We start from the raw sequence: 20,551 nt of genomic DNA on the forward strand, positions 1-20,551 counted from the left end.
CTTTGATGCGTCCGGTCTTCGTGAAATCTTGTTCAAACTAAGGATTAGATCCAAACCCGCAAGTGATGGATTTTTGATGTCTGTGCTAGTGATGCATGTACGCGATTGGTTGGTTTACCTATTTCTAAGCTTTTTATCAATTTTCGATAATAAATAGTTAACAATCAGTATTTTCATATAAATACAAAGAAGCGTTGACTCATCCTTGATCGAATGGTCCAAAAAAATTGAAAATCCATCGAGAAACGGCTGAGATATTAAAGTTTAAAATCTATCATATTTTCGTGACGGTCCCTGATTTTCGCAATCGTAAAGTGTACCCCAATGTAGAAAAGACAGACGTAGTCCTACGTCAAAAAATAATATTGGAAAAGTTGAAGTATGTTCAAGTCAGTGAAATTTATCGCTGGAATCCATGATTAGATCACGTGATATTGATATTTTGTTCGTGCAAGGAAAACAAAAATCGTTTCATATCAATTCATACGTACATTCGATGTAGGGCATCCTCATATGGAGTTGAGGAATATCCGATACGATTTGCGTTCAGCTTAATCTACTAAACGAAAACTTGGACAGAAAAATGGGTAATTTTTTGTTAGCGTTTGGTGCGAATTGGCAGCACCCATACCATATGCGGATGCAAAATGGTGGCTTGGATTAGAAACCTGGCAGTAAATCATCGTGGAAGTGATTAGAAAATCCCTCATAATTTGTGTTAGATTCACGCAACGGACAGTTTCAGTGCGAACATCTTTTTAAACTAACTAAAAACTAACAAGACGAATTAGTTTATACCAATAATTACCTAATGATTAGCAGTTGATCTGTACTTCTCAATTGCTGCATACTCAGAATTATGAAAACTTTTTTTTTTCATTTCATTTCGCGTTCAAGTTGGCAATGGAAAAGTTTTTTTTTGTCTTGATTTATCAATTCTGGGAATATTATTATCCACTTGTCAAGAAAAACATTCTCCTACCATAAGAGATTCGCCTCCAAGCTTGTCGATGGCTTGAGCAAATTTTTTAATTAGTCCCATAATTTATAGAAGAAACTCCCGCTCGTCTGTCCAAACAATACTTGATCAGTTTTACAATTACTTGGAAACATGCTTTGCTACAAATCCCAGGCTTTTATTGATATTTGCTTTCCTGGACAAGGGCTTTTCTATATTTTGAAACAACTTTGTTCATTTTGTATTTCCAACACTGTACAGACAAAGAGGTAAAACGGAAAACGATTAGTGTAATGCAATCACTATACTCAAGAGTTTATTCTTTATGCAACTACCAGTCATAAAAATCAACATCAGCTAATTTATCAATTGCGTTGCTAAACACATATTTAACACTTACACTAAGAAAACGTTGTCTCCCAATTCTGTTTTTATGATCATCGCCGCTCTGATTATCGCTATGAGCACTTCTACTTAGCCAAGGGATTGTTAAGTGCAAGCTCAAACTTAGTGTAATGGTAAATTTGTCTAACCAATAATGGTTAGCATTTAGAATAAACATAGCACCCTTCACTACGAAACAAAGTTTCGACTGGGGTAAGTCGAGTCAAGTTCGAGACACTGGAGACGGCCTTACTGTTGAGTTACGGCCTTACTAAAGTTACGTAAAGTAGAGGGAGATCCCCCAGTGCCGGACACATGAGCCATTTAACGAAAAACTCTATAACTACCCGGATTATTTTTACTTGTATACCTTATACAAAAAATATGATCATTGATGATTCATACAAACTATATTTAATCAATCGAGTATGTTTTTCAAACAATTTTGATGATGAATTTTAATGAAAAATTCTACGATTCAGAAAAGTATCCCCTAGTACCGGACACTATTGCATCGTGTTCGGATATGACCAAGTTCCTGTAACACGAGTAAAGACATCATTTAGAATACCGCCACCGGCGGTGACAATGGGTAGGGGGTGAAAATGGGTATCGTTCTCACCGCCAGTCTGGAGGTCGTAGAGCAAAATCGTTCGAAAAGGTCTCTTATATTTTAGTCTTCTTGCCCTCAGATACATTCAATCCATTCTACAAGCATTCAAAGTAGTTGAAACAGTGATCCATTCTCAACCGCATTTGACTCATTGTCACCCCCGACGTAGTAGTAACCGACGTAGTAAGTAAACCTGTTAATAGTGAGTTTATTTTACCCTCCAGTTACGTTTCGTACATCCTACTCCGAATTCCCACCTTTTTCAATGTCATCTTCTATTTTTGTTTCTGTTTATTTCTGTGGCTTTCTAATACCCTAGCAATAAAAAAACAATTGTATCCAAGTAAGTTTAACAAAACTGATGTAAAGAATGGCTATTTGGTCACATGAAAAATCTCAGTGTCTGGACCCGGGGGACACCTACCAGATAGACCTGTGCGCCGCCGCGCCGCCGCCGCCGGTGGTTTTACTCACGCCGCCGCCGCCGACAATTCTGGGTCATAATTTTGCCACGCCGATGACTAATCGCAATGAAAAAAAAAGACGTATCAGTAAAGCAATGAAGACGAAATACGTATCTGTAAAGCAATACAACGTGGTGGAGTTTATTGGAATAGTACTAAACTCGTCTTATGATAGTTCATAAATAGTGAAAAGGTGGAAATCGTCAGAATTCAATTTCAAATCTACCTTTCTACCTACCTACCAACGCACAACTGTCATTTTTATTTCTTCACGCATGCTGCGACGCAGCAAAGCTGAAAAAAATGACAGTTGTGCTTTGCTTCCGTATCGAATGGTGTGCCCTTGAAAACGCAAGTACTTAGAAAATTGGATTCCGTCAGGAGTGACCTTAATGCTCTGGACAAAATTTCAGCCAAATCGGTCAACGTTTGGGCGGTGTAAACTCATTGGAAATTTATATGGAAAAATGTATCCAGAAACATCCAAAAACAGTGATTTGCAGTTAGACGGCACAATTTACGATGAAGAATTGTGATACTCATTCAGATCGTGAAGCATTTAATACAGAATGTTATGCGAAACCGCGAAAAGATTAGAGTTTGGCCGGCGAAGTTATTAGCATTTCTCTGAAGAGGGGTTTGAGCAAATTTCGTTTCTTTTACCTTTGAAAAGAAATAAATTCACCCCTACAACACTCCAGTAAAATGCTAATATCTTTGCCTAAGAAACTCTAATCTTCTCGCGGTTTTCAGCATGACAATCTGTATTCAACTCTACAAGATCTGAATGATAATCATAGTTCTTGATCGTAAATTGTGCCGTCCAACTGCAAATCACTGTTTTTCGATGTTTCTTCAAACATTTTACCATATAAACTTCCAAGGATTTTAGCACCGCCCAAACGTTGACCGATTTGGTTGAAATTTTGTCCAGAGCATTAGGGCATCAAATAGAACCGAATAAGAGGGCGGCCCATCAAAAACTTTGAAAAAGTGTTTTTTGAGCCATCCTAGTGTAGGAGTTTCCAAATGAATTTTCGAAAGCATTTTTAAAAGAGAGCCTGAATTTATTTTCAAAAATAATTTCCGTTGGAACTGCTAAAAAAGTTTTTGGAGGCATTTTTTTAGAAATGCCTTTCCCAAAGAATTCCTAAAGGAATTTCCAGAAAAATCCATAATGGAATGTCTGAATGTATTTTTGAAGGAATATATGAATAAATTCCTAACAAAATTTCAGAGGAAATGCCTTCTGGTATGTATGAAATAATTCCTAGATAAATCCAGGAATTCCTTTGGAATGTTTCTAAGACATCGATAAGCAGTTTCCCTTGGAATTTGCCTCATGGAGTCCTACAAAAACTCATCCGGAAACGAATTCCAGAAAGTCTTTCGGATTCTTTCGGATATTCCTTGGAATTTCTCTCAGGAATCTCTCTCGCATTCTTTCAGAAATTTGTTAAGGAACACCTTGGGAAAATCGTTGAGATATTTCTCCGAAAATTTCAAAATTCTTCTAAGAACTCTTTAGGAAGCTACCTACAGACACTGACAAAATTACCTTTGTAAAGAGGAAGGGTCGTTTGGCCGAAACCCATTCAGCCGAAAGCCATTTGGCCGAATTCCACTTGGCCGAACAAACCATTAGGCCGAAACCAATCTGGCCGAAAGGGTCATTTGGTCGAACGGGTCATTTGGCTGAAAGGGTAATTTGGCCGAAAGGGTCATTTTGCCGAAAGGGTCGTTTGGCCTAAAGGGTCATTTGGTCGAAAGGGTCATTTGGCCGAATAGGACATTTGACCGTATAAGACATTTGACCGAATAGGTCATTTGAAAAGTGAGAAATCAGGAGTGATAAGAGAGACGTCTCAATTCTCATTCCTCATTTCTCACTTCTCACTATTTTTTTGGGAAACGACTGTGTGGTTTAATCATAGATCATTAATTAACGGCTACGCAGTCTTACTGTAAAAAGAGAGAAGCGTGAAGTTAGTAGTGAGACGTCTCTTTACCCACTTCGGACTATTCACTTTTCACAATTAGAAAAGAGATGCCAAATGACCTTAGGCTAAATGTCTTATTCGGCCAAATGTCCTATTAAGCCAAATTACTTCTACGGCTAAACGACGTTTTTGGCCAAATGACCCTTTCGGCCAAATGACCCCATCAGCCAAATGACCCTTTCGGCCTAAAGACCCGTTTGGCCAAATGACCCTTTGACCAAATGACCCTTTCGGCCGAACGACCCTTTCGGCCGACTTACCATTTCTGCCAAACGACCCTTTCAGCCAATTGACCCTTCCGGCCAAATGACTTTCGGTCTAATGGTATGTTCGACAAAATGGTATATTCGGCCAAACAACTTTCAGCCAAATGACATTGGCAAAAAGATGCAGTGTTTGAGCAGAAAATACTGCGCGGTGGAGAATAGTAAATGGCGCAGACGAACGAATGAATCACGATTGTACAAGTTTATAAAAATGCAGACAAAGGCAGGCTGATAAAATATGGCAGATTACAGTGGGCTGAACATGTACTGTGTATGCTGAAAGAGAGACCAGCAAAAAACCTTCCGGGAGCCTGGAAGAGGACGTTGGCTCCGGAGTAGACCCCGGATTCGGTGGCTGTGTGCAATCGAGGAAGATGCTCGTGTAGCTGGTTTGTAGGGATACTGGCGACAGGCGACCCAAGAACGAGCAACCTGGAATAGGAAATTAAATTCGGATTTCCTCCGGACAACAGGGAGTGTACGACCATCATAGGTATAGGTAAATTTAGAATGAAATTGTTGGACATTTACCTCAGGAATTTCTTCACAACATTCTCCATTTCTTTTGATTTTTTTAGGATCCCTTCAGATATTCATTCAACGCTCCTTTAAAAAATTATTGAGAAATTTATTTGAAATTCTGTTAGGACTTTAAAAATATCTGTGAGGATTTCTTCGAAATTTTCCTGAAGGGTTTCTACTGATTTTTCTTCGAGAATTCCTCCAGTTCTCACATTTTTTCGGAAATTTCTTCAAAAATGTTGCCGGATTGCCTTCAAAAACTTTATTCGACATTACTTTAGGAAATCGTTTGGAAATTGCATTGGAAAACTCTTTTAGGAATTCCATCGGAAATTAGTTCATTGTTGAATAAATTTCTGGATGAATTCCTGCTCTACTAAAGGAATTTCCCAAAGCGAACGTGAATGGATTTTAGAAAGAACACCTATACAAATTTCTGTAGGAATTCTCATAGAATTTCATGAAGGAAATCCTTATGAACTTTACTAAGAAATGTCTGTAGAAATTTCCTAAAAAAAAATCTAGTTTCCTCCAGAAATTCCTTCAGGGACTACACCAAGAACTTTTTTGGCATATTTAAGCAAATTTCAGGAAAAAAAATAAATTTGATTGGTCATCCCCAGTCTTACTCAGCTAGTATTTATTTTTATTTATGTTGATCATAACATTTTAACATAAATAACATTTTGAAATCAGGTATTGATTAGTGTCGCCGACAATTGACTATTTATTTTGAATGTGCTGCTTGATGATCGGCAAACGTAGAATATTGCAATTTTAATCCCCTGAAGTTGATTTGTATACGGGCGATTCCTGTCGTGTGAATCAAAACCGCATGAATCCAAAAACCCGCATTAAAATTATTTTTTCCAGTCATTGATTTCTTCATCCACGCCGGTTCACGCCGCCGCCGCCGCCGATGAAAGTCAACGGCGCGCCGCCGTGACGCCGCCGCCGCCGGGGCAAAAGTGACCACCACGCCGCCGCCGCCGATGATGTGACCGGCGCACAGGTCTACTACCAGATACAGAAATTGATTTTGCACCATAGTTACATTATATATCTAACAAATTGTGCTCGTTATTTATAATATGGCTTATATTGACCGTCTTCACATAATTAGAATGCATTCGATTTATTTTACATAAAAATTTAGAGCATTTTTGATCAAACTAAAATTTTGTTAAAAGTTCCGACCTGAGGATCCGATATTCCAGGTAAAGCACTTTTCAATAGCTTCTTATTATAATACATAGACCTCTGTAAGTATCGTTTTGAGAAGTGTCTGATTTTGGGAGGTGTCCGACGCTGAGGGATCTCCCAAAACCAGAGATGTCCTACACAGTTGGCAAAAAATCTGCTAATTTATTTTTCACAATTTTAAACAATCAAACAAAAGTCATTCAGTGAGTGAGAGCAGATTTTTTGCCAACTGTGTTGGACTTCTCTGCCCCCAATATGATGAAAATGAACCCGTCCAGGACTCGCTCAATTGAAGAAGTACATACACATTTGTTATAGACATCACAAGCGAGACTGCGTGCGTTATGTGTAGCACCACATAAGTCACTGAAGGATGAAACCCTAAAACGACAACTAGTTTATTCTGAACAACTGCCTTCGTTCACTACAGTCGAATTTCGATCGAAGCATCTAATCTAATCTAATCTAATCTAATCGAACACAAACGCAGCCAGTACAAAGAAAGCATCCTGGAAAATCATTGAGTTAGATGATGCCCAATAATTTTTCTTGTCAATATTGAGGCTCACAGCATACCAGTGGTATGACATAAACTTCAAAGCGGCCAGGCCCACTGCGTTGTGTTTGCCGCAGAGATGATTCTTCGAGATGTATCGTGTTCAAGTATTCACTTCAACATGATACATATCACGAATCTACAGGGGTTGAAGGATGCGTGGACATACCGTACCATACGCACCGCGTTCTTTTTAAGTTCTTATTTTGGTAGTTGTATATAAATATGTAGTGAAATGAATAACATTATAATAAGAAATTATATCAAATTATATATATATATATATATATATATATATATATATATATATATATATATATATATATATATATATATATATATAAGTTACAAACGGAATCGATCAGCAACCATCTATCCCCAGTATAGAAGACATCAAAGAACGGATAAAAATCATTCAACAGCAACAACAACAATTATCATCCTCTTTAGCTGCATTGAGCCATCAGACCTGAAACCATAACCCTGCAGTCATCATGTTGACGACCCATGTGTCGCCAACACAGCACAAACCACACTTCACCGGACGGCGAGGTCTTATTTCGCTACGTTAGCGTCTTTAACTCAAGTTAGGGAACATTAGCTAGGGACGTGAGGCCTTTGTACAATTCATTTGATTTGCAATAAATCAGTCTGTTCTAGATATTAACCGCGTACACATCGGAGTTAGTTTTTAAAAAACGTCTCCCGAAGTCCCTACCCGTAACTGGCTTAGGTCGGTAGGATTTCTCTAGTCGCGTCTTGTGCAAAAGTGAAGTGATTTCGCCCGTGAACTGAAAGAACGACAGCATATCGTCTCTGGAAGGACACATCCCCAACGGATTATTGAGGAATTGCGACGATTTCCATCTGGAGCACCGGAGACAACGACTAGAGGCCCGCTTCCATCATCCCATCCTTAGTGCCGGAATAGCACAATTCATCCACCCGCGACGGCTTATCGCGAAAAAACCGTAAGTTAAGTTTTCCTACATTTAATAAGGCGCAGTCGAAAATTTAAATAATTGTGTTATCAAGTGTGTAACGAATTTAACAAAGTAACAATCGTAATCAAATCATTTAATAATTGTGTATTTAAGTGTGCGGCAAATTTAAGAAAACGAAGGCGCAGTCGAATAATTCAATAATTGTATAATCAAGTGTGTGACAAATTTAATGAAATTAAAATCGAAATCGAATTATTTAATAATTGTGTAATTAAGTGTGCGGCAATTTTAATAGAACAAAGGCGTTGTCGAATGATTAAATAAAATTCTAAAAGAGTGTGTAAGAGAAATTGTGTGCGTACTCGTGTGTGAGAGTATTAACTTTTGAAAATATTTTTGACCAGTGGTGCAGGAGACAAATCCTGATAAAAATTTTTTAATTGCAAACCAGTGTGTATGATAACTAGAAATATGACTGAAGAGCTATCACGCCAAATAGAGCAGCTCACAGTCCAACTTGCAGAACAGAGGTCGCAAATCGCCTCACTCTCGCAAGGGCGTGACATCGACGAAGACGATGACCCACGCAATACGATTGAGCAGCTAGCTGCGCAACTCGAACAGCAAAGGCTGCAAATAGCCTCGCTGATACGAGACAGGCATGATGCCATAGAAGCCGGACCATCTGGAACGGCAGTAGTGACAAACAGGGTACCTTCTTTTGACACATCTCGTGTCCCGGAGTCGATTAAGTTAATCGTTCCGTATAAAGGCGATAAGAAAACTTTATCCGCATGGGTCGCTTCTGTAGAAAAGGAGCTCGAATATACAAAAGGTTTATGTTCAACCCAAGCGGAGATTGATTCTGTGATGCCACTATGGGTGAGCGTAATAAGAGATAAAATTATTGATGAAGCAAGTCAAGCGCTCGTATCGAGGCATACCGCTTGTGAGTGGGATGCAATAAAAAAGGTGCTCACCGAATATTTCGGCGATAAAAGAGACCTATGTGGTCTCGTTTCTCAAATTGCCTACTTACAACAAAATGCAAGAACCATTACAGATTTCTATAATGAATGTCAGGAACTATTATCCGACATAATTGATAAGTTAGCACTCGATAGTGCTACAAAACACTGTGTTCCAACTCTCTCCCAGAGTTACGAACATATGATTATGAGTTCTTTCATAGATGGTTTAAATGAACCATATTCCATGCTCACACGAGCAACCTGTCCTAATACCCTACTAGCAGCTTTCCAAAACGCGTCGGCGCAATATAATGCTGCTCAACGGAAGAAAGAAAAATTTTCGAGGCAATCTCCCAAACTTCCGACTCATACTTCTAATAAACCACCATTCCAAGGAGGGTATTCTAATAAACTCCAAAATCCACATCAAAGATTTGATCATAATTTCGGTAGACCTCCATATCAGAGCTATAACAATAATCAAAACAGAGGTATAACCAAAATATGCAATATAGGGGTAATTTTGCTCCTCCGCAAAATAACCGAAGTAACTTTTTCCCACAGCAAAATAATCGCTTCAATCCACAACAAGGTAGACTCCCAATTAAAGCAGAAGTTATATCTCAACAAACGAGACAAAATCCTCATCAGAATCAGAATCCTCAGCATGTCAGTGCTATTCATCACCACGAATCTCCTTACAATCCATACGAGCAACCAAACAATGAATACTATGAAAATCAATTCCCTGGGTATGAGCCTGCACACGAACAATTGACTCATGAGGAATATTCAAGTAATATTCCGATTGAAAATCCTGAACCACACACCGAAGGTGAAAACCTAAATTTTCATACAGCTCTGGACATTCCCAGGAGGAATGACTAATAATTTTCTGCCATACATAATAGTTAAATCATCCAAATTTGGTGTGATTAAATTTCTTATTGACACAGGTGCCAATAAAATTACATCTCACCGAAATTGGTCTCATCAAATAGTGTTGAGATTGGTGCAAAACACAAAATCACCAACATAAGTGGTACGTGTATTGTTGACAAATTTACATATTTAAACCCGTTCATGGTCCATGATGACAACCTTCCACTTCAACGATTTTTCCTGTTTGAGTTTCACAACTTCTTCCATGGACTGATAGGATACGAATCCTTGAGGTCATTAGGGGCTGTTATAGACACAGCAAAAGATGTGCTGAAAATCGGCTTCACGTCGATACCTCTTCACAAAGAATATCCAGAGGTGATAAACCTTAATGCAAACGAGACCAAGGCTATCTTTATACCAACATCCAGTTCGGATGGTGATTTCCTCCCTAGAGGAAGAGGTCGAATTACTACCTAAAGTATATATCTTAGCTGGAGTTTATACCAGTAAGAATCGCAAAGCCAAGATACTAATCCATAATTTTGATAGCGAAACCAAAGAGATTAGTCTTGGAGACGCTCTCAATGTAGAGGTAAACAATTTCGAAGCTATCACTTCAAAATCAAAACCAAACATTCAGGCGAATAAATCTCATATCGAAAAGATACGACACCATCATTTGAATAGTGAGGAGAAACCTAAGCTCCTCAAACTTCTAAATGACTTTTCCGATATCTTCTTCAACGAAGACGAAGAACTAACTTTCACCAGTGCGATTCGTCACCATATAAACACACAGGATGAACTTCCTGTCTATTCTAAAACATATCGCTACCCTTTCTGCCATAGAGAGGAGGTCCAGCGACAGGTAGACAAAATGTTGACTCAAGGAATTATCCAACATTCGGATAGTCCCTACAACTCGCCCATATGGGTCGTGCCAAAGAAGCTTGATGCTTCTGGCAAACAAAAGTGGAGATTGGTTATCGACTATCGTAAGCTGAACAGCAAGACGATAGATGATAAATACCCAATCCCAAACATCACGGAGATCTTGGATAAACTTGGGAAATGCCAGTACTTTTCTACTTTAGATCTGGCCTCCGGGTTCCACCAGATCCAGATTGATCAGAAAGACATACGGAAAACAGCCTTCAGTGTCGATGGTGGACACTATGAGTTTGTCCGAATGCCTTTTGGCTTGAAGAACGCCCCTGCAACGTTCCAGAGAGTGATGGATAACATCCTCAGAAAACACGTTGGCGTTCGCTGTCTAGTATATATGGATGATATTATCATCTTTTCAACTAGCCTCCAAGAACACTTACAAAATTTGAAAATGATATTGGAAACTCTTAGAGAATTCAATATGAAAATTCAGATTGATAAATGTGAATTCTTACAAAAAGAAGTCGCTTTCCTGGGACACGTCGTAACCCCTGAAGGAGTTAGACCCAATCCAGACAAAATTAAGATTATCCAAGAATGGCCTATACCTAGAAACGAAAAGGAACTCAAGGGGTTCCTTGGAATAATAGGATACTATAGAAAATTCATCAAGGATTTCGCGAAAATTGCGAAACCCCTAACTCAGCAACTTCGCAAAGGGGAAACAATCAGACATACCCCCGAATTTGTTTCAACCTTCGAGCGTTGCAAAAGAATATTGTCTAGTAGTCATGTACTACAATATGCAGATTTAACGAAGCCATTTGTATTAACTACAGATGCTTCGAACTACGCGTTAGGAGCGGTATTGTCGCAAGGCCCCATTGGGCAAGACAAGCCTGTAGCCTTCGCTTCACGCACCTTAACTAAGACCGAAGAGAAGTACTCGGCTATCGAGAAGGAACTTTTGGCCATAGATTGGGCGTGTAAATATTTCAGGCCTTATTTGTTCGGTAGTAAGTTTACCCTTTACACCGATCATAAGCCTCTAACATACGCATTAAACCTCAAAACCTCGAACGATAGACTCATAAGAATGAAGCTACGTTTAGAGCAGTTTAACTATGAGATTAAATATCGGCCTGGCAAGCAAAATGTCGTCGCCGATGGTTTATCTCGAATCAAACCTGAGATAAATGCAAATGAACAACAACAGCAAGAAACCTCATCATCCTCTGATGATGAAAATGACGAGAGCGATAATGAAACAGTCCATTCGGCAACATCCGACAATACAGGTTACATACAAATGACGGAAAAACCTTTAAATTATTTCAGTAACCAAATTTTTATAAAAAGGGGAGATGTAAATAACGAAGAACTTGAGACTATATTTCCAGGAATCCAAAGAAGGACGATAACGAGGGTAACCTTTGGAGTCCCTACAGCAGTGAAGATATTTAAGGATTACATGAACATTTCGCGAGTAAATGCTATCCTCTGCCCGGAAGAATGGTAAAATATCCTTCAATTTCCTTTCGAAAATCATTTTTCCAGTTCAAAATGTTTTAAAATCTTACTAACACAAAAATTATTGCAGGATATAGTAACAATAAAAGACCAGAATTTTATAATAGAGGAAACGCATGACAGAGCCCACCATGGGATAGACGATAACCTAAGAGCCATCAGGAAAGATTTCTATTTCCATAGAATGAAATCGAAGGTAACATCTTTTGTAAACATGTGTCATATTTGTTTGGAAAACAAATACGAGAGGAACCGCTATAGGGTCAAATTCGCATATACACCTACCCCAACTAAACCTCTCGATATTTTTCATGTGGATATATTCATATCTAGCCCAAATCTTTTATTTCTGGTGTAGATAAATTGTCGCGCTACGCTATACTTATTCCGGTAAAATCTCGGTCTATCCCAGATATAAAAGGGTATCACTAAACTATTCACAAGTTATGGCACACCAAAGATGATCGTGTGCGATAATGAAGTTGCCCTAAAATCTATAGAAATACGTGGTCTTCTTCAAAGACTTAACGTCGAAACCTACTACACGCCATCAGATCATAGTGAGGTGAATGGAATCGTAGAGCGATTTCACTCAACTCTAAGCGAAATTTTCAGATGTATCAAACCAAAGTATCCCGATTTATCAAACAAAGAAATATATAAAATTGCTAATACATTATACAACACAACCATCCATTCTGCAACTAAAATGAAACCTATAGACGTATTTTTTGGGATTAAAGAGGGAGATGAAAGACCCCTAAATCTCCAGAGAATACTAGAAAATAGGAATGAGATCTTCGATGAAATTGTGCTAAATTTGGAAAACCGTCAGAAAAAACTTACCGATAAACATAATAAGAACAGGGAAAAGGAACCAACTTTCTCAGTAGGCGACCCCGTATATATAAAAACCTCAGGCATCCCCGATAAAAGAAGGCAAAATTCAAAAACAGGTAGTTAAAGAAAATAGGAGAAAAACACTCATCGATCGTAGGAACATCAAGTTACATAAAACGAAGCTAAAAAGGAAAAGGAAAACCTAAGAATTTACTGAATGTCGTCTGAAACTCTTTTAACTTTTACTTACTCACATACGAATAATTTTAATTTCAGAAAATGATCGTTTGCTTTGTTGTAATGCTTGTCCAATTCACCACCGCTCATCTTCTAACAATAGAGAACCTATATGAAAACCCGCTACTTCTTATTAAAGAAAGATCATGCAAAGTTCAAATAGGAACAATAAAATAGTTCATCCCATAAATATGACTCTAATAGAAGAAGCAATCGAAAAGCTAGCTAGTTTCTCCCACATGAAAGTTTCAACCACCAACCCTCTAACACACCTAGTGAAAACTAAAGTACAGCAGCTATACGCTACGTTCTACGGATTGAGACCGAAAAATCACCGCAGCAAAAGATGGGACGTTATTGGCACTGGTCTCAAATTCATCGCCGGAACTCCTGACGCGCATGACCTCAGGCTAATCAATTTAACAATGAATGAGCTGATAAGTCAAAATAATGAGCAACTGAAAACAAATATGCAACTTAACGAGAGAATTACGCATCTCACCAACAGTATCAACAAGATCATCGAAAACTCTTATATCAACAAAGTAATCTTAGATGAAATTGAGACAATGGCAACATTGTTTAACATCGAAAGTATCAACCATCTAATGGAAAGCATCCAAGACGCAGTAACCCTTACAAAAAGTTCACTTGTAAACAGTAAAATTTTATCTCTACGGAGTTGAACACCATAAAAACACTTCTACAAGACCAAGGAGTAGAGATAAACTACCCGGATGAAGCGCTCCAGTTTGTTATCCCGAAGCTAGCATGGAAAGATGATATCTTACTATACTTGCTCAATGTTCCACAATTGGAAGATACCACATCAAGTATCTTAAGGATCTACCCTCTGGTGATCGGCAACCGGACCTTACATCAATATCCAACCCACATAGTCAAAAGGAACTTTAATCTTTATACAACCAAAAAACCTGAAGACTTCGTTCAAAAATCAGCATTCCTAAACGAACTACGTGACGAATGTTTAAGATCGCTGATTCATGGAAAGAAGGCAACATGCAGTTATACCACACAGAATAACACAACACAGGATCTCATAACGGAGAATTCCATATTGATTTCTAACGCCCGAAATCAAACTCTTCATTCTAACTGCGGACCGGATAACAGAACTTTAAACGGAAATTTCTTAATTTCATTTGCAAACTGTACAATACTGTTCAATAACCAACACTTTAAAAACGGAGAGCTGGTGAGCGAAGTAGAAATTATCCAGAGAGCTTTCCATAATCTCGAAATCAATTGGAAAGGACATAAAACTTACGACTTGGAAAAAATCAACAGCGAAACTATCAACAACAGGAAGAAACTGGAACACGTATACCTGAAGCAAAATCATCTCAACCTTAAATTTTGGAGTATCCTAGGAGGTTACACTACAATACAAATTCTCGGTATAGTTGCAGTCATCCTTTTTCTACGTAAAAAGATTCTTGGACCAGTTAGCTCTAATGCCATAGATTCCGGAACGGGACGTTCCTCACTTACGGGGGGAGTAGTTACAAACGGAATCGATCAGCAACCATCTATCCCCAGTATAGAAGACATCAAAGAACGGATAAAAATCATTCAACAGCAACAACAACAATTATCATCCTCTTTAGCTGCATTGAGCCATCAGACCTGAAACCATAACCCTGCAGTCATCATGTTGACGACCCATGTGTCGCCAACACAGCACAAACCACACTTCACCGGACGGCGAGGTCTTATTTCGCTACGTTAGCGTCTTTAACTCAAGTTAGGGAACATTAGCTAGGGACGTGAGGCCTTTGTACAATTCATTTGATTTGCAATAAATCAGTCTGTTCTAGATATTAACCGCGTACACATCGGAGTTAGTTTTTTAAAAAACGTCTCCCGAAGTCCCTACCCGTAACTTATATATATATATATATATATATATATATATATATATATATTTGTAGAATATTACATCAACTAGGAGCCGAAGTTAACCGAGATGTACATCTCTTGTAGAAGAAGCTGGAAATTATATAGAATTTTTTAGTTATGAGTATCAGATAGCAGGTTATGTGCCAGGACGTCGTCTGTATAAATGTTACATGGCAGGTTGTGAAGCTTTCATTTCTGGGATGTTTTGTAGTGGGATATGAAAAAGTCAAATCATGAAAATATGAAGGTACATAACACTATAATATAAAAATTAAAAGCATGAAATTATGAAGTTTTTATAATATGAAAATAAGAAACATAAAAATATAATGTAATAAAAGCATAAAAATAGCTATATGAAATCAAAATATGAAAAAAATAAATTAAAACACTTATTATACAAAAATATGAGTACAAGAAAACATAAAAGCATGAGAATATGAAAATATTGAAAATTTTATATTTTAAAATATTCAATATTACCACAATCGCACGCCTTCATGCTTCTATGCACTCATATTTTTGTATCTTGTAATTGATGTTAAAGTATAAAATAATGAAAATATGACAATATGAGGATCTGAAAGTAAGATAATATAAAAATATTAAAACACAAAAATATATAACATGGAAATATGAAAGTACATATACAAAATTAAATCATAAAAATAAAAAAACAAAAATATGAAAACGGAAACCTGAAAATATAGAAATATATAAATATGCAAATTAAATTATAACAGCATGAAAGTATAAATATATATAAGAAAGACAAAAAAATATGAAAATTAAATATTAGAAATTATAACAATATGAAAATATGATAGCATAAAAAAAGGGTACAAATATATGAAAATACAAAGGATTTAAATATGGAATTTGAAATTTAAAAATACAAAAGTATAAAAATATGAACATATACAGGTATAAAAAATGTGAAAGCATGAAAATATAAAAATATAAAAGCATCATATAATGTGATATATGTATAAAAATAGGAAAAATATAAAAATATGGAAAATATGACAATATAAAAATATTATATGTAATATGAAAATGTAATAACATGAAATTATATAAATATGAAAATACAAAAATATGAAATATAATAGTCTAAAAATATTAAAATATTAAATATTAAATATGAAAGTGTAAAATTAGGACAGTATAAAATACGTAAATAAAAAAATATTGAAGTGTAAAAATATGAAATTAAAAAAATAAAATGTAATAACATGAAAAATAAATATAACGAAAAATGAAAAATAAGTATAATGAAATATGGAAAATAAATGTAATATGCATATATGAAAATACGAAAGCATGGCATATTTCGTGGACTGGAAACTAGTGATACTCATGTTTCCTTTGAAATATCTGTCCAGATTGCTATCAGAAATCAAGGTGGGTGTAGTCCTTAATTTCAATCTATGACAAAAATGACAAAAGCATTAGAATTACTATTCCTGGCCACGCTTATCTGTACCGTTACTAGGGGGAGAAGGAATACGTACCACGGAGTTGGATATTGGGAAGGTATTCGTTGGGTCAGGATGTGCCTATAGCTGGCAATGTGACCATGATAGAACTTACCCCGTAACACACCACGAAGAGGTATCTACCCAGCATTACGGGTACAGTCGAATTTCGATCGAAGCATTTGCACAAATCAAGCTTTGATTAAATTTTATGAAGCCATTATACTGCCGAAATTACCAAAACTTTTCCAACGAATATGAGCTCTTACAGACTATATCAGTAGCTGCATACATATAAAGAAAAAACTCAAAACAGCCAGACAAACCGGCTGACTGGAGCCGGTCTGCGGGTTGTTAGGAGCGCGTGCAACTTTTCTGCAGACTAGCTGTGGTAGCTAAAATTAGAAAAGTCCAAAATATTATGGATCAGAAGAAAAGTCATGCAGATTCGGGAGGGTGACATGGCCAGCACCGGGTTTCGCGTCGATACCAAATGAAAATGCGAATATAAAGCTGACATGCGATAGGCGTCGTCATTGGGCCACAGTACTGCGATAGTATGGTGTCATTATGTTGTTCGATGCAAACAACGGCAAAGGTAGTACATACAGAGGATGAAGCTAGGACGATTTATTAACTTGTATAAAAATCGATAAGTAGGATTGGAATCAGTGATCCCGACCATATCAAGTTTTTTTTTAATAATTTTATTATTATTATTATGCGTAGGAATTATAGGAACAAGTTGGGGCCCTCCTTAGCCGTGCGGTAAGACGCGCGGCTACAAAGCAAGACCATGCTGAGGGTGGCTGGGTTCGATTCCCGGTCCCGGTCTAGGCAATTTTCGGATTGGAAATTGTCTCGACTTCCCTGGGCATAAAAGTATCATCGTGCTAGCCTCATGATATACGAATGCAAAAATGGTAACCTGGTTTAGAAACCTCGCAGTTAATAACTGTGGAAGTGCTTAATGAACACTAAGCTGCGGGGCGGCTCTGTCCCAGTGTGGGGATGTAATGCCAATAAGAAGAAGAAGAAGAAGATTATTATGACTCTAGTTTCGTACATTGAATTTCGAAATCTGATCCAGTGATTGATCATAAGTAGCCAAAATAAGAAAAACTAAATAGCTTCACTTCAACAACGGGTTGTTTGTCGAATTGTCGATGACACGATCAATGTCATTGACACGAGTACAGACAGACAAAAAATTTTCCGCTAAATTGTATATTGATATTTGAGAGATTTTTTTTTATTTTCCGGTTTACGAACTTTTATTTTTATCAGCAAAATAACAATTATATGGAAATATACTGCCGTTATACGCAAAACGTTATACCCATGTGCATATGCATACCAGCAAACATGGGACAAATATGCGTATGACGGCAGTATAGTACATTCGATATCTAGGTAGTCAATAGTTAAGGTAGTCACTAGTTAAGTGGTTTTGAAAATTATTCCCAAAATTTTCAACCCCAAACATGCATATATTTAATTATAATATGAATTAGCATACTTCACTATACTTATGACAGCAAATATAGGTATATGCATAATTGAAAGTGATGCAATCGAAAAGGAAATACAATCCATCAGCTCAGTTACATGATATGTGGTACGGTTGATGAGAGTTGTTGCGGTTTCGATTACTCATGAAGAAACACAAAAGATCATCCATGCAAAACCGCACGTATGTAGCTATACGACAGCACTCTGTCTCCAACGGAAAGCAGGTTGCGTGCCAGGAATCACGCCCTGCTGTAGTATGACGTAGTATGGAAGGTGAAGCAAGTATAAAAAATAAATTCCTTTCACGAAACTTGAGAGCAAAGTGGAATATTGTGAAAAGGCATGCGAACAAAATAAAAAATGTGCAACCCATTCTGGATAATATTTGAATCAATTGAAGAAAAAAATAATTTCATCTAAAAAATGATGATAATTTGGGGAATTCGAACTAAATTGACTAAAACATAGACATGATATAATTACTCAGTAGAATTCGATCAAAAATGTGAATTACAACTTCGTACTTTTCAGCTTTAAGACATTATCTTTAATTTATTTTTTACAAAACCACTGAATACGCCTACAATGCATGACGAAAGCTGCGCAATAAATACGTAGCGACCGTTGGAGGCAATGCTCTAATTTCTTTTTCGCATTTTCGTTCGCACGTTCTCCTAACATTAAAAGTTTAATAAACAACCAGCACCCGAATCACGACCCGCTAATACCGAATTGCTAATTCTACCACCTAGTGTCGTGTAGCCCGCCACGATATTATTGTATCGATTAGGATAATCAGTGTTCGCAAATTTTTATTAGGCGACAACTTAACAGAAATTAGCAGAAGGGGAGTTTCGGAACGGCGTGAGTCGTGTGCACCACATAGCAGAATCGTGCCTAAGTTGCTGGGTTCGGGCTTTAGAGTTGTTCTAACATTTTCTCTTTAGTCTCCTGGTGTATTTCGTAATGAACAGCTGTCAATCGATAATTTAAAAATTCCTCAACAGATACTGAACTAAAAAGCAAGCTCCACTCCAACTGGAATGTAGATACAAGAAAAAGAAAAATCTAAATACGGATAGTACGCTTAACACACCAGACGCACTCTGGGTTGACTTTAAAAATGGAATTAGCACCATTTGAAGACAAAAACAATCTAGAACGTTTTTTTTACATGAGATGATCTCATCCCCATGCTAAATTTATCGTAAATACATTCACTTTTGATTGGCATCGAAACCAAAAACCTTCCATCAGAAGCTATAATTGATTATAATAACAATCAAGAAATTTGGCGATGAGTATTATATTGGCGCAACGGAATGCACTGAGCGAATTGTTTTCCTTAGCTTTCTCTCTTGGGTTGGAAATCTCGACATCCCTGGGCATAATAGTATCATCGTGTTGGCCTCATGATATACGAATGCAAAAATGGTAATTCGGCTTAGAAACCTCGTAGTTAACAACTGTGGATCAAAGAACAAAAGGTCGAAGACAATTTCTGAATCTTTATGCCCTTTCTTGTATACTAGGCATACGGAAAGATTATAGGACCATTTCAAAACCTAACTTTTGATAGAAGGCTCGGACACCCATAGTGTTGTATACTGGTAGCGACCAATGCCGCTCAAAATAGTGACTTTAGTGACCAAAGCTGACGAAAAAAGGGACCAAATAGTGACTTTCAGTTGCAGAAAAAGTGACCAAATAGTGACTTTTAGTTTCAATTGCAAGTTTGATGAGACGAATTCAAGCGTTTTTGGGTCGAAGGAGAATCTTTTTTTTTTTTTTTTTTTTTCAAAGCGGGCTTGGTAGTCATATGGCTACTGCTTCTGCCTCATACGCAGGAGGTCATGGGTTCAATCCCAGGTCCGTTCCATTCTCCTACTTTGTATCTTTCTCTTTATTTCTCATGTTCTAGCAATCGCTAGAACTGGAAATGGACTTCCATACCGTTTCCATTACTATTCCTATACCTTCAACTTGAGTATTCTATCAGTAATCTGCTAGAATTGGAAATGAACTATAGAGCTCGTTTCCTACATCCAATTAGAAATTCCATCAGTTACCTGCTCCTATCTATCACATTGGCAGCTCGTTAACCAAGACGGACCTCTGCCTCTCCAACCTAACCCATAAATTCCAACAAATTCCGCATGAACTCGTGGCAAGTGCAGAGGTATATTCGGCTTGCAGTGGGCGAGTGATTGCATCATCATTTCCTCCCCCTTCCCTACATTGACTTGCATTCTGACGTGGCAGGCGCCAGTATGACCTAACCTAACTTGTACATTGAAGATGTGTGCTAGCCCCAAGCAAACATCTGTTGGTTCCCTGTGCAAGAACAGCTGATCTGGTCATAATGGAGTAGCAACTACGA

The 20,551-nt window shown here is 37.4% G+C and overlaps 2 protein-coding genes across 5 annotated transcripts in view; one reads left to right on the plus strand and one right to left on the minus strand.

The window, feature by feature from the left end:
- Positions 1-20,551, minus strand: part of LOC134210787 (rho-related BTB domain-containing protein 1) — a 136,800-nt gene that overhangs the window by 48,439 nt on the left and 67,810 nt on the right. The gene's annotated exons all lie outside the window — the stretch shown is intronic.
- Positions 8,382-14,912, plus strand: LOC134209218 (uncharacterized). Its single transcript, XM_062685210.1, has 4 exons — positions 8,382-8,859; positions 10,195-11,952; positions 13,538-13,921; positions 13,972-14,912. The coding sequence occupies exons 1-4, from the start codon at positions 8,382-8,384 to the stop codon at positions 14,910-14,912; spliced, it is 3,561 nt and encodes a 1,186-aa protein (XP_062541194.1).

The sequence above is a fragment of the Armigeres subalbatus genome, chromosome 2, assembly GCF_024139115.2.
Source record: "Armigeres subalbatus isolate Guangzhou_Male chromosome 2, GZ_Asu_2, whole genome shotgun sequence".
Taxonomy (NCBI): Eukaryota; Metazoa; Arthropoda; class Insecta; order Diptera; family Culicidae; genus Armigeres; species Armigeres subalbatus.

What these genes read in the sequence shown, in the direction of transcription:
- LOC134209218 (XM_062685210.1), top strand. Translation starts at nt 8,382, where the DNA reads ATGACTGAAGAGCTATCACGCCAAATAGAGCAGCTCACAGTCCAACTT. An exon ending in CGTATCGAGGCATACCGCTT is followed by an intron (nt 8,860 to 10,194) that starts GTGAGTGGGATG and finishes ACCAACATCCAG; the next exon opens with TTCGGATGGTGATTTCCTCC. An exon ending in GGCAACATCCGACAATACAG is followed by an intron (nt 11,953 to 13,537) that starts GTTACATACAAA and finishes TAACACACCTAG; the next exon opens with TGAAAACTAAAGTACAGCAG.